At 54.5% G+C, this 15,040-nt stretch overlaps 1 protein-coding gene across 8 annotated transcripts in view; it reads left to right on the plus strand.

Annotated features, from left to right (window-relative positions):
* CMKLR1 (chemerin chemokine-like receptor 1) overlaps positions 1-15,040 on the plus strand; it is a 42,164-nt gene that overhangs the window by 24,217 nt on the left and 2,907 nt on the right. For 3 of the 8 annotated variants that reach the window (XM_086348489.1, XM_086348487.1, XM_086348486.1), the window contains one exon: positions 14,707-14,780. The exons of 1 other annotated variant lie outside the window; for it this stretch is intronic. Coding sequence is in view for 1 of the 7 variants with exons in the window: in XM_086348486.1 (XP_086204612.1) it covers positions 14,707-14,780 (74 nt within the window). In the remaining 6 variants the exon portion in view is untranslated. Of the gene's footprint in view, positions 1-249; positions 1,327-5,484; positions 5,584-6,312; positions 6,429-13,592; positions 13,676-14,706; positions 14,781-15,040 lie in introns of those variants that run through there. 4 more of the 8 variants (XM_086348491.1, XM_086348490.1, XM_086348492.1 and 1 more) reach the window with 4 other exon arrangements.

Here is a 15,040-nt window from a genome sequence, read left to right on the forward strand (position 1 = left end):
GCCATCTTGTCGGAAGTTTCTCAGCCTCCCGGAGGGTTTGAGTCAGCCTGTCTGGAAGGGACCCCGCCCTGCCTTCCCTCCCCCTTCCTCCCTCTCCAATCGGGCTTCTGTTTTCTGACCTCTCCCAGACAAAGGTGCCAAACCGCACTCCTGAAGCCCCTGGGCCCATGCTGCGCACACTTCCTTCTGTGACAGGGCCAGTGGAGGAGAACATTCCAGGCCAGAGGCAGGAAGTCTCCGGAACAAGATGGCCTGGAGCAAATGGGGCCTTTGGGCAGCCAGCAAGGAGCCCGGGAGGGGCTGCTGATGGCCAGATGTGCCGGGGCCTCAGGGCTGTTCAGGGACAAGCAGATGGGATATGGGAGCAGGCCGGGAGAGGGTCCAGGATCGGATGCTGCAGCCTCTCGGCATCTCCAGTTTAACCCAACATTTCCTGACATCCCTAGTGGCTCAGATGGCAAAGAATCTGCCTGCAAGGCAGGAGACCTGGGTTCGATCCCTGGGTTGGGAAGATCCCCTGGAGGAGGGCATGGGAACCCACTCCAGTATTCTTGCCTGGAGAATCCCCATGGGCAGAGGAGCCTGGCAGGCTACAGTCCATGAGGTCGCAAAGAGTCAGATAGGACTGAGTGGCTGAAACTTTCCCTGACCTCTGATCCTGCCTCCAGAGTTCCAGAGAAGGCCACACCCTGCCAAATTCCCCTCGGACTCTAAAATAATGGACCCCACTGAGAGAGTGGGAATGTGTTTTCCAATTTCATCACTGCGAGGTGAATCCTCTTTCCCATAAAATTAATAACTACTAACATGAATAGTGTTGGCAGCCATGATCAGGGCAGGCAGGATGCCAAGCATTTCACCAGCCTGGTTTTATCGAATCCTCACAACTCCCAGAGAAAGAAGCTGTGGATGAGGGCCTGAGACTCAGAGAGGTTACACAGCCTCTAAGTGTTGGAGCTGGAGTTGAAACCTGGTTCTAAGTGATACAGAACACGATTCCAGGGACAACCAGGAGAAGAGAATCCTGAAGTCCAGCCTGGAGATCCTGATTATACCACGCTGAAGCTGAAGCTCCCATACTTTGGCCACCTGATGCGAAGAGTTGACTCGTTAGAAAAGACCCTGATGCGGGGAAGGACTGAGGGCAGGAGGAGAAGGGGGCAACAGAGGACGAGATGGTCGTACGGAATCATTGACTCAATGGACATGAGTTTGAGCAAGCTGCAGGAGATGGTAAACACAGGGAAGCCTGGCATGCTGCAGTCCATGGAGTCGCAAAGAGTCAGACATGACTGAGCGACGGAACAACAATTGCTCACTTTCCAGGTAACTTTGGGAAAGACCATGAAACTTGTTTGAATCTCAGTGTTCTCATCTGTTAAATGGGCATTAGGGGGAATCAAACATCATTTGAGACCCTACGGGGGGCTGGGTGTTTGGCTACGTCCTTCATATGGGTCATTTCCCTTCATCTTCAGTGTCTCTAGGTCCCAGGTTGGAAATGGGAGATTGGAGAATGGGCCACATAGCCCGGGCCAGCTCCTTGTTATCCTTAACTCCCCAGGTCGACAGAGGTGGGACAAAGCTTGTTTTAACTGAGGGACTACACTCAAGCTGAGAAATGCTTTTCAGAGGCTCTGGTGGAGGATGTGGGTATACCGGGAAGGGAAACGGAGCTGAGAGGGGGCGGGCATGGCAGGAGCCATGGTCTCCTCATCCGGCCCTAGGCGGCATCTGGTCTGGGTGGAGAAGCCTGGGAGCGACCGCTGGCTGGCTCCCAGCCTTCCTCGGCTTCCAGACCCCATCCGGGCTCACTTTCGAGCCCCGTGGGTTTCCTGGAAAACACAGCTCTTTCCTTTGGTTCCGAATCTGGATATTCAGCCTGGCTTTCTCTCCTCCACCGAACAGTGAGGCTGCTGGCTCTCACAGACATGTCACCACCTGCTTTCTCTACACAAACATTTGCTGAGCACCTGCTGTGTGCCAGGTACCATTCACATCATCATTTCATTTCACAGTAACCTTAGGAAGGAGGTGGTAATATCAGCCCGGTCTTATTGATGAGGACACTGAGACTCGAAGAGAGGGGGTGTGTCCATGGTCACTGAACGAGGAAGGGCCTTTAAACCTGGTCTGTCTGACTCCCAAGTACGGGCTCTTAGCCACTGTGCAGCTGGGAAGGGGCTGGGGGGATAGTCTGAGACCACATCATCACAATCTGCAAGAACCCCAGACTCGAGGTCTTGATGGTGCAGAAGCTTGTAACTTCACCTTGAACTTCTGGTCCAGAGATCTTAGATCTGCAAGGGGGTCCACAGAGATTGCTTCATCCAGCCCCTTGGATTTTCTGAAAAGGAACTTTTTATTGGGAACCTTGTGATAGCTCAGAGAGGTAAAGCAACTTGTCTGAGGTCACACAGCATGGAGCCAAGCCATGCTGTCTTTTTACTGGCACAAGGCTGGGGACAGACCCTTGGTCCATTCAACCACAGCATATTTTAAAGCTGGAAGAGAGCCTTTGACGCCATCAACTCCAACCTCCTTGTTTTATAGTTGGGGAAACCAAGCCCCCAAAAGGTCAGAGATTTATCTAAAGACATTTGCCAAGTAGATCTTGTAAGGTATAAAAGAGAGAGCCTTGGGGTTCTTAATCTGGGTTCAAGTCCTACCTCTGCCTCTTGCTGGCCACGTGACCTTGAGTAAGACTCTTAACCTCTCTGGCCTCAGCTTCCACAGCTCTAAAATGGCCATAGTAACCACCTCCCTCCCCCTGGGTTTGTGTGAGATGATGCACATAAGGTGCTTCTCAGTGTCCTGGCACATACAATAGCAGTGTTAGCTGTTCAGTCGTGTCCAACTCTTTGTGACCCCACGAAATTTAGCCTACCAGGCTCCTCTGTCCATGGGATTCTCCAGGCAAGAATACCGGGGTGGATTGCCTTTCCCTTCTCCAGAGGATCTTCCTGACCCAGGGATTGAACCCAGGTCTCCTGCATTGTAGGCAGATGCTTTACCATCTGAGCTACAGGGAAGATTCACACATGGTAGGTGCTCAATAAAATATTGATACTTTGGTGACTATTATGAATAATATTTAACCCTGGCGTTTGAGGGTCCAAGACTCTTTACCAGCACATCCAGCTGGGTCTCTGGGGTGACTTCCAAGGGCCTGGTGAGGCTTTTGAAGCAGCAGAAAGGGAGGGGCAGCAAAGAAGGACAGTGGGGGCAGATGAGGCCGATGCCCGGCTTCCTTGCCCCTCTCCCCCATAGTAGGTGGGGGCGCTGTTGATGGGGACTGGGCCCTCGCCTGCCTCCTTCCACGTGTCTCAAGGTACTCGGAGAAGAAGTCTTGCTCTGGAGCTGTGTTAGATGCAGGACCAAAGGTAGCCTGTGCTGGCCTGGATCTAGCAGGGGCAGGGGCAGGAAACTCCCAGAGCGCCCAGGGCCGCTCAGTGTCTGGGCTCCAAGCCCACGCTGTGAGCAGGACCCTGAGGGTATGGCCATGGCCAGCTCCTGGCTCGGGGAGAAGGCGACCACCGCTGTCAGCCTCCTCCAACCACATCCTGCTCGGTTCACACAAACACCCCTGTGCCTGCTGCCTTCCAGATACGCACGCTGTGTGCACAGCTCAGGGATTATTTACATGAATGGACTCAAGGCTTCAGGGGATTAAGCGAATGGGGTGCCGCGCCTCCCAGTCCAGGGGTTCCAAACACGGGAGAAAGCTTGTGTATAGGCCACCTCCAGGGGCTGGGACAGTGTTTCCAGGGGAGAGACTCAGGCTATTTCCCCAACAGCTTTGGACGGAAGCTGAGTGTCCAGGAGAACACATTGAGTTTGTGCACAGGACCCATGGTCGGGGCCGGAGTGGCTTTCTGGCCTGGAAGGAGAGACATACATCCACGCGCTCCTGCTGGGGGCCTTGCGTGACTGAAATAGCTGTTAGGTCTGCAGAAAAAAATAGCACTGCCCAGGTGGCACTAGTGGTAAAGAATCCGCTTGCCAATGCAGGAGACCCAGGAGATGCAGGAGACCCAGGAGATGCAGGCTGATCCCTCGGTGGGGAAGACCCCCTGGAGGAAGGAAATGGAAACCCACTTCAGTATTCTTGCCTGGGAAGTCTCACGGACAGAGGAGAGAGGCGGACTACGTACAGTCCATGGGTGGCAAAGAGTTTGACATGACTTAGCGACTAAGCAACAAGGATAAAGAACAAAGCGGGAGCCGCCGAGGGCTTTCAAGTCGGGGAGAGCTGTGATGCGGCTTGCATTTTGACAGGATCGCTCCAGCTGAGAGGCAGAAAATGAAACCAGAGTGGAAGCGGCATGCTGGTTGGGGGGTCTCTAGCAGTCGGCCAGGTGGGCAGAAACGATGGGCGGATTTGTGAGCTGTTTAGGAAAACAGACATGGGGATGTCTTGAGGGGGCGTGTTGAGAGTCTGGACTCTGGGTCAGAGTCTCAGAGGGAAATGGATGACCCACTCGAACGGGGTCTTTTTTAATGGGGACTTAAAAAAAATGATTTGTTTGACTGCGTCAGGTCTTAATTGTATCATACAACATCTTTGTTGTGGCACAAGGGCCCTCCAGTTGTGGCCCACGGACCCTCCTGTTGTGGCCCATGGGCTCAGGAGTTGTGACGAGCGAGCTTAGTCTCTCCTGGCCATGTGGATCTTAATTCCCTGACCAGGGATCAAACCCGTGTCCCCTGTATTGCAAGGCAGATTCTTCACTGCTGGACCACAAGGGAAGTCCCTCACACGGGGTCTTGATGAGCGTTTTGCTGTCCACCCTTTCTAAGTCCTTCCTAGCCTAAATGTTCATCAGAAGCATAAAGGATGGGCAGGACTTCGGGTCTGAGAATACAAGGACACCCTCCTGCCCTTTTAGCCAGGAGGTCGGGGAGGGACTGGTTCCTGGGACCCAGGCTGTGCAGTCAGGACTGACTCATGGAGACCCTGCAGGGAGGCCGCTGGGACCATAGACACCTGACTTGCCCTCTTCCTGTCCTGTAGCCCCAGCTGGGCCTTCAAGGATGAACCCAGCTAGAGGTCAGAGGGCAAGGAGTCTAGTGACGGTGTTTCTACAGCTCAGCCTGGGGGCACAGAGCAGGGGGCAGTGATCAGGGGGACAGAGCACACTGCGGGGAAGGGATGGGTCATTCTAACAAGGGGGATGCCGTGTGGTGCAGCGGACATTTGGGGGGTCTCCCGCTTCTGTGCTCTCATCAGCCATTGGAGGTTTCCTGGGGCCTCTGGCCTCTGGGCAAGTGGACCGCTCATGTCCAAGGGCATAAGCTTTTGCCTACCGCTGCAGAGCGTGCCCATCTAAACACAGCCCCATCCAAACCCAAAGAAAACGGGGCCTCCTGTTAGCGGGCCAGCTCCTTCCATCTCGCTGCAGTGACTCAGCCAGAGCTCCCGCGTGTGGGCGTGGGACCGGGGAGGAAATTTTCCCCCGACACAGGGCTAATTCTGTCCGGGTGCTGGCAGCCAGTCCTGCGGCTGGAACGGCCACGGCCACTATGTGGTTTCGCGGTTCCTGCATCTCTCAGACCTGCGGATCAAGGGATGGGAACCCCGAGGTATCTCCAAGAGCCGTCTGTGGGGGCTGGGAGACCCCCTCGCTCTGCCCTGGAGGATGAGGCCAGTCAGGGGACTGTGGCAGCAGGCCAAGATAACAGGACCAAAGTCTGCGGGCCTGGCCTGGGTGGTGGTGGGTGGATACTGCCAAGGAGAGACATTTGTGATGGGAGAATCATGCCTGCAAGGTCCCATTATGGTTCAAACCTGCTCGCTGAGGCTGTGGTCTTGGCAAGTAGAAAGAGCCAAGGTTGGGGGGTCAGAGAGTCCTTGGTTCAAACCCTGGGATGATGCTGCAAGGCTGTGTGAGCCTGTAAGAGTCACTTCAGCTCTCTATGCCTTCATTTGCAAATCTATGCCGTAAGGGGGGACGGGCTTGGAGCAGCGAAGATGTTCCAGGCGCCAGGCAAACTTCTAGGCTCTGGGATACATCACACACAAGACAGGCTGAGGCCCTCTTCTTTGAGGCTTAGGGAGGTTCAGTTCCTCTCCCGGACCCCCGTTTTCCCAGCTACAAAACAGGATGCCTCTGGGGGCCCTCTCAGCTCCTAAGAGCCTTTGGGAGGCTGAGAAGGCTGGAGGAGAGGCTTCCAGGGCCGCCCAGCCCAGACTGTAGGGGTGGGCCATGGGGGAGGTGCGAGAGGGGACAGGAGCCCGGCCAAATGCTGAGGGAAGGGTTTCCAGTTTCCCCGCTGGGCTCCCACGCCCACGGACCCTGATCAAACCCCTGCATTCGGCCTGGGGCCGGGGGCCGCCGGAGGAAGCTTAGACCGGGCTGGAGAGGCAACAGTGGAGGCAGCAGGCTGGGAGAGGGGCAGCCGTCGGTTTAGGTGTTCTTGGCACACAGGTGAGTGATGCTCACAGGTGAGGGGTGGCTGGGCCTCTGGGGGGGACAGGTGGAGGGAAGATGAGGGGAGAGGGAGGGGACAGGGAGACAGAAGGCAGGGAGACTGCACTGAGAAGCAAGAGCAGGGAGAGGGAGACACAGAGACAGGGCAGACAGAGTCGGAAAAGCACAAGGCGAGACAGAAGGAGCCAGGCCAGGACGGGGTGACTGAGGAACCAGCAGGGAGAGACCCAGATTTGGATAGAAAGGGAGCGAGCCCTCTGCAGACTCTAGCAGGGGATGGAGACGAAGCAGAAGGCCACACCTGCTGCCCAAATGCCTCTCAGCCCTGGTGTCCCCTGAGCCCAGGGCACACAGACCAGTGGGTGGCAGCTGGAGGAGCTGGGGGGATTCCTAAGGACCAGGGTTCAACTCCCTGCCCTGCCACTAACCAGGTGTGTGACTGCAGGCAAGTCCCCCTTCGCCCACTGGTGCCTGGCCTAGGGCGTCCCCTCGGTAAATCTGGACAGGTGACAGTGGCCGTGCAGGCTTCAGGGGCGGGGGCGGGGGTTCCGGGTGAGAAGAGCCGTGCTCGCAGCACCCTGGCCTCCCCTCCAGGGCCAGGGGGCAGGAGACTCCACAGGTCCCTGAAGGATGGATGCATGCACGAGCCCCGCCTCTGAAGGGCTTTTCCTGGGCACGTGGGATGTGACCCCTGGGCTGTGATGCGCTTCCATTAGGGCCGTTACCTAGAGGCAGAGGGGCTCGGAGGACAACCCTGGGGACCTGGAGTCTCGTCTTGCTCCGTGTGTAGAACGCACACCCCGAATCTGTGGGGGTTTTTGAGATCCCACCAGGGCAACCCCCGGAGGATTCTGGAATGTTCTGGGGAGGTGAAGCAGTGGACGAAGAAAGAGAGTGGGGGTTGGAAGTGGGGGTTGGAGGAAGCAGGCTCGGAGCTTCCTCTCGAGGAACTGGAGCTACCTTGCTGAGCTGAGCCAGCTGTGTGACCTTGGGCACCTTACTTAACCTCTCTGGGCCAGTTTCCTCATCTGTAACAGTGCTTAGAACTATGCCTGGAATCTGGTGAGGACTCTACACGTGTTTGTTTAAGAAAAACGAAGCCAGAAACATCTGCCTGAGGTTTTTGCTCTCTGTGGTGGGAGGAACTAGATATGGCCTAACACCCTGCCCCCTCACCCCACCACAGCCACTTCCCCAGTAAGGGTCTGGTCCAGCTGGTGGGGGGAGCAGGACCATACATGCAGGTCTCCTGCCTGCTGCGTCCGGTCCCCGGCAGGAGGAATCGGGCCTCGGCCACCTCACAGCCAGCTTGGACTGGGCTGATGCTATTCCTCTCGTGGGCTGGTCCGGGTTCATCCCTGGCCTGCTGGAGGCGGCTGGCACGGAGGGGCTCTCAAGGCCCCAGGCAGGGCCAAAGCCGCTTGCTGGGCCGCTCCCTGCCCAGTGTGGCTTCATGAGGGATTCAGCCTGGGCGTAGGCTGCTCACTGCCCCAGGCAGGGGTTTGGGGTGTTGTGCTTGTTTGGTCTGTGTTTTCCTGGAGCTCAGGAGGGGAGAGAAGTCTGCCATAATGACACCCTTCCACCCCACCCTCATCTGGCCTCCGGAAACCCCCGTGCTTGTCTGATGTTCCTTCATTTCCTTTATCCCCCGTTCCTCCTCGCTGTGCCTTCCCGCGGAGGCACTCTAGTCTGTTCAGAGTGTGTCTTGTTACTCTGCCCTGTGCTTTTGTGTTGCTGTGCGGCCGCTTTCAGATGCGAGTTTTCAGTGTGCTTAGGTGCTATCTGGGTAGGTGGTTTTAAGATGCAGGGCGTACTGTATGTACACTTGCTAATCTGCGGCCTCTAACAGCTGCCTAGCTCTGTGGCTTTCCCACGTTGCCTCTTCGCACGTCGCCTCTCCCACAGCAGATGGACGTCAGCCGCCTCCAGCTTCCAGCCATCAGCAGATGCCTGTGTGCGCTGCCCAGAGCCCTGGATCCCTGGGTGTCACAGCGCACAAGGCTCTTGCTTCCTGATGGCCTGCACCTGTGGCTCTGTCAGCGCACTGCCCTCAGTGGGCAGGCAGCGCCTGGGACGGTGCCCCTCGCAGGACAGGATGGGGGGATATAAATAGCTTCCTGGAATGTGACCTCCATTGTTTCCTGACCCCGCCCTGAGCCAAGGCCACCTTCCTTGGGCCTCTGCCTGGCGCTGCCCCCTTGACCGACCTCCTCCCTTTCCCAATCTTACTTCTCCAGTCACTTACTGGGGTTTCCTGGAACACTTCCTTAATAATCACGTTTGCAGGAAGGCTGATGTGAGGTTTGCTCCTGGAGAATCCAAGATAAGGCATGCCTGGCCCCCCGCCCCACCCACCAATCCTGCACACAGGCATCCTGAAGCACGATTCTTCCTGCGGCTGGGGGGCACACAGGGGCTTACGGGCACCCGCAGCGTGGCCTGAAGCCTTTGCCAGCCCGCGGGCTCCATCCCAGCTTTCTAGTCCTCTCGGTGGTTCTCATTTGTACCTCCTTGATCATCAGTCTGTCTAACGCCTCCTTTAAGGCTTCCCTCCTGTACATTATCTGTTTAGGTCATTAGCCCATTTTTTTCTGCCGGGGTTGCAGTCTTTCTGGATTTGCAGGAAGATGCTCTGTGTACATTCTAGCTGGCAGTCCCAGTGCAGAGGAAGCGAACTGGAAGAAGAGCAAATAGCAAGGTTAAGTTCTAACAGTAGAGGGCAACTGTGGAGGTGTTGTGGGCTGGAATCGCACCTCCTCCCCCAAATTCCTAAGCTGCTGTCCTAACCCCCAGTACTTTGGGACCATGACTGTATTTGGAGACAGGGCTTAAAAAATTTTATTTTTTTAAAATATATTTTATATTGGAGTATAGTTACTTTACCGGAGTAGGCAATGGCAACCTACTCCAGTACTCTTGCCTGGAAAATCCCATGGACAGAGGAGCCTGGTAGGCTGCAGTCCATGGGGTCGCCAGGAGTCGGACACGACTGAGCGACTTCACTTTCATGCATTGGAGAAGGAAATGGCAACCCACTCCAGTGTTCTTGCCTGGAGAGTCCCAGGGACAGGGGAGCGTGGTGGGCTGCCGTCTATGGGGTCACACAGTGTCGGACACGACTGAAGCGACTTAGCAGCAGCAGCATAGTTATTTACAACGCTGTGTTAGTTTCTGCTGCACAGAGAGGTGAATCCGCTGGATGTATACATCCATCCCTCCCTCTGAAGCCTCCCTCCCACCGCTCTGGGTCATCACAGAGCACTGAGCTGAGCTGCCCGTGCTATACAGCTTCCCGCCAGCTATTTTACACCCAATAGTGTGTATATGCCTGTTTTGCTCTCCCAGTTCATCCCACTCTCTTCTTCTCCCTCTGTGTCCACATGTCCGGTCTCTATAGGAGACAGGGCTTTTAAAGTGGTGATTAGCGTAAAGTGAGGTCATTGGGGGGATGCTTAACCCAACCTGCCTGATGCCCTTCTATGAAAAGGTGATTAGGACGCCGACACACACAGGGGGAGACCATGAGGACGTCGCAATATCCTGTGGACCTGCTTAGTGCCCACCTTCTTCCTTGACCTGGACACAGAGCTGAATGAGACCAATCCTCACCCCCAGGTACCTTGCAGTCCAGTCAGGTGTGTCGTTTTGTTCAGTCGCTGAGTCGTGTCCGACTCTTTGCGACCCCATGGACTGCAGCACACCAGGCTTCCCTGTCCTTCACTAGCCCTTGAGTTAACTCAAATTCACATCCACTGAGTCACTGAGGCCATCCAAGCATCTCATGCTCTGTCGCCCCCTTCTCCTCTTGCCCTCAATCTTTTCCAGCATCAGGGTCTTTTCCAATGAGTTGGCTCATCGCATCAGGTGGCCAAAGTATTGGAGCTTCAGCATCAGTCCTTCCCATGTATATTCAGGGTTGATTTCCTTTAGGATGGACTGGTTGGATCTCCTTGCTGTGCAAGGGACTCTCAAGAGTCTTCTCCAACACCACAGTTCGAAAGCATCAATCCTTCTGCGCTCAGCTTTCTTTATAGCCCACCTCTCACATCCATTCTTGACTACTGGAAAAACCATAGCTTTGACTAGAGACAGAGCTTTGTCGGCAAACTGATATCTCTGCTTTTTCATATGCTGTGTGTAAAAGCCAGTAATAAGCATATAAATGCCATGGGCCCTGGAGTAGGGAGCCAGGCGCCCTGGGAGCCTGAACGGAGGGTGTGTCAGTGTCCTGCGCTGCTATTATGGATTACTGCAGACTGGGCGCCTTAAAACGACTGAAATGCACACTCGCTTGTGCCGCCGGAGGCCAGAAGTCTGCAGTCGAGCCGTCTCAAGCTGGGCTTCCTTGGAAGGCTCTGGGGAGGGTCCCTTCTGTGTCCCCCAGTTCTGGGGCTCTGGGTGTCCCTCGGCTCCTGGCTACATCCCTCCAGTCTCTGCCTCCCTCTTCACGTGGCTTCTCTGTTCCCCTGTCAAATCTCCTGTCATCTCCTCTTATGGGGACACTTGTCTTAGGGGTTAGAGGCCAGCTTCTCCCAAGCTGATCTCATCTTGGGATCCTTACATCAATTATATCGGCAAAGATCCTTTTTCCAAATAAGGTCATGTTCACAGGTTCTGGTGGATGTAACTTTTTTTTTTTTTAAGGGAAGATTTAACCCACTACAAGGGATGGGGGTTGTCATGGCAGTCTGGAAAAGAATTTCCAGAGACAGAGCATTTCATCAGGGAGTGAGTTTATTAAGAACAAAGAGCAGAGATAACGTGGGTCCTGCGAGCACAGCGGGCTGACCTCCTGACAGATCAGGGAGAGCTGACCGTGAGAACAGCGGGCCGGCTCAAGCGAGAGCTAGCGCTTTCGGTAGGTTAGTAGCCAATTTTTATAGCCTCAGGACAAAGGAAATTCCTGCTGGAAAGCTGGCATTAGGTGATTGCTCAGGGTGCTATAGGGTGAGTACAGGGGTGGGCATTTTTGCCTAATATGGGGTCAGGAAATCTGCTGGTGATGATCAGGGGGGCTTCTGGCAACGGTTACAGCGGGGGCTCAGTCAGTTTCAGAGGTGACCTTGGTTGTGGGCTCCACTTCTGTGGCCTTGGTGTAAGGCCTCATACTGGTGGCCTTGGGATGGGAACTCCACGAGGGTGGGGGGACACCAAGAGAAACCTTCCTGGAGAGAGGCGCCTGGTTTCAGGGCTGAGTCTGAAGTTGTAGAGGAAATTAAAGAGAGTGATGCTGATTTTTGGTAGGTGCCGTGTAGCAAATATGTTGGTCAAAAAGGTTTTAGGGGATTCCCTCATGGTCCAGCGGTTAGGACTCTGCGCTCCTAATACCAAGGGCCCAGGTTTGATCTCCGATTAGGGAACTAAGATCCGCAAGTTGCGGTGTTGGCCAAAAAAAGGTTTTAGTTGCTTTACTTCTGGACGCTTTGTCTTTTCACAAAACAGAGCTCTCAGACCTCCCAGGACTTTGACCCTGATTTGCCTGGGTCTTTCCCTGTCGTCCTCGCCGAGCCTGGGGCAAGCTGGAGGGCCTTAACTCGTCCTCCCGGTGGTCCTGAGAAGTCGGTAGGGCAGGGTTTCTATCAGCCCCATTTTGCAGATGGCACAACTGAGGCTCAGAGATGGGGAGGCGACTTGCTCGGGTGACACAGGGAGTCTCCCCCCAACCCCGCCGCCTCCTCCCTGGTCCCAAAGGGCACAAGTTGGAGATGACAGGAGGAATCTGGGAGCAGAGCCAGGACAGCTTGTCTGTTCCCTGGGTTCCTGGGGAGCCGAGGGCAGAAAGAGGGACAGTCTGGCCAGACTCACCTGCCCACCTGGAGTGTGATAGACAATGTCAGCTTGGCAAACGATTCCCAGCTGTGCCCTAGACCTCAGATCATCCTGAAAACTGGGGACATAGGTTCCTCGAGGAGCCAAGAAAGGTCAGCAAAGAGGAGGTGTCCTGGGAGGGTGGAGCTGGGGTCCCTGGGGCATCAGCAAGGGTGCGAACAGACACAGGAAGGAGTGCCCACTTCCTGGAAAACAAGGCGGTGAAGAGCAGGCTGAGTCAGAGCAACCTGGGTGTGAGGGTGCGTGTGTGCGTGCTCAGTCCCTTCAGTCGTGTCCAACTCTTTGTGACCCTGTGGACTGTAGCCCTCCAGGCAGCTCTGTCCATGGGATTCTCCAGGCAAGGATATTGGAGTGGGTTCAGTTCAGTCGCTCAGTCGTGTCTGACTCTTTGTGACCCCATAAATCACAGCACGCCAGGCCTCCCTGTCCATCACCAACTCCCTGAGATCACCCAAACTCATGTCCATCGAGTCGGTGATGCCATCCAGCCATCTCATCCTCTGTCGTCCCCTTCTCCTCCTGCCCTCAATCCTTCCCAGCATCAGAGTCTTTTCCAATGAGTCAACTCTTCACATGAGGTGGCCAAAGTATTGGAGTTTCAGCCTTAGCATCAGTCCTTCCAATGAACACCCAGGACTGATCTCCTTTAGGATGGACTGGTTGGATCTCCTTGCAGTCCAAGGGACTCTCAAGAGTCTTCTCCAACACCACAGTTCAAAGGCATCAATTCTTTGGCGCTCAGCTTTCTTTATAGTCCAATTCTTGCATCCATACATGACTATTGGAAAAACTATAGCTTCGACTAGACAGACCTTTGTTGGCAAAGTAATGTCTCTGCTTTTGAATATGCTATCTAGGTTGGTCATAACTTCCCTTCCAAGGAGCAAGCGTCTTTTAATTTCATGGCTGCAATCACCATCTGCAGTGATTTTGGAGCCCAGAAAAATAAAGTCTGACACTGTTTCCACTGTTTCCCCATCTATTTCCCATGAAGTGGTGGGACCGGATGCCATGATCTTTGTTTGCTGAATGTTGAGCTTTAAGCCAACTTTTTCACTCTCCACTTTCACTTTCATCAAGAGGCTTTTTATTTCCTCTTCACTTTCTGCCATAAGGGTGGTGTCATCTGCATATCTGAGGTTATTGATATTTCTCCTGGCAATCTTGATTCCAGCTTGTGCTTCTTCCATCCCAGGGTTTCTCATGATGTACTCTGCATATAAGTTAAATAAACAGGGTGACAATATACAGCCTTGATGTACTCCTTTTCCTATTTGGAACGTCTGTTGTTCCATGTTCAGTTCTAACTGATGCTTCCTGACCTGCATATAGGTTTCTCAAGAGCCAGGTCGTTGGGGCTCCTTATATGCCCCTGTGCTCTGCAACAGCCTTGCAAGGATATCAGTAGCTTCCAGGTAAGAAAACCGAGGTTCAGAAAGATGAAGCAACTTGCCCAAGGCCACACAGCTGGGAAATCTGACTCCAGAGCCTGACTTCCAAGGATCCCGAGTGAAAACTCTCTTGGGTTCCCCCTGCTTGCCTGAGGAATTCAGAGTCCCAGTACCACTTCTCTGAGCTCTCCAAGCCTTCACTTTGGATCCTGAGAGCCCAGACTGTCATCACTTCTTGGTCCTCCCATGGAGTTCCCCTTTCCCTTGCCTTCAAGGCCCCCACAAGCAGCCACCAGTGGGAAATCACCCCTGGGATGCTGTATCAGCCCTGGACAGTGACACTACCCGCTGCCTCTGTCACGTGCCCTTCAGCGAAGCCCCTGCCCAGTGAGAAATGCCCTGGAGAATCCAGGGTGAGGGAACAACACTACCCCCTAAGCTGCTTCCCCCATGTCCATAAATGAAGTTCTACCACGGATCACATTTCCCTTTCTGATGCGGCCACAAGGAAGCTCAGAGTTGCAGGTCAGAGGCCTCAAGCCCATTGACTCTGCTGGTCTGCAGTTTCTGCCCTGGTTTGGGTTGGCTCTGATGCCTACATCTAGTTAAACATTTTATTGGTTGTAGTTCCTTGTGATAGATAAATCAATGGGCACATCAACCCAAACACTGTACCCAGTGTTTTAAAGGTGCAGTGTTTTTTTGTTTGTTGTTCGTGCCTCCCCAACAAATGCCAGTAGTGATAACGCTATTACTTCCAAGGTAAGGGTAAGGAAGGGGAAGGTCACACAGTCAGCAGGCTGACCAGATGTGCTGGGGTGGGGGGGTAGGGGGGAGATGGGGGTTGGGATGAAGGGTCTAGCTGTTGATCTGAGTTCATGAGACTTCACCACTTGCCATCTGGGTAACCCTGGGCCTGCCTCTAAGCGTCTCTGAGCCTCTGCTTCCTCCGTAAAGCGGGAGTAACTGGTACATTCTGTCTCTGGAGCTGGGTCCACCCAGACCTCTGGTTCTTAGATTGAGAGCCAACTGCTGTGCCTTGTTCTGCCCTGCAGGTGTTTCCAGCTGTGTGCGGGGGCTGACCGGCCAGGGACCAGCACTGGAGAGCTTTGGACATAACAGTGAAACGGTGAGGGGCTCTTGTGGTCTGAACTCCTCTCTCCAAAGGGCAGCAGTGGGAGGCCAGGACGAGGCAGGGGCACTGTTGGCGCAGCTGTCCCCTGGGTTTGGGAATCTGGTCAGAGTCAGGTTCAGAGCGCCGTGCACCTCTCCTTCATTGCGCTTAGCATCACTGCGATTTTTCCACGATTTGAGGGTTGTTTATTTTTGGATGAGTGTTTGTCTCCCATTAGACTGTAAAGGAAAAAGGGAGGGTCCCAGAGAGGCAGC

Source organism: Bos grunniens, chromosome 17, assembly GCF_055505025.1.
Source record: "Bos grunniens cultivar Pamir isolate PY7600 chromosome 17, Bosgru_T2T1.0, whole genome shotgun sequence".
Taxonomy (NCBI): domain Eukaryota; kingdom Metazoa; phylum Chordata; class Mammalia; order Artiodactyla; family Bovidae; genus Bos; species Bos grunniens.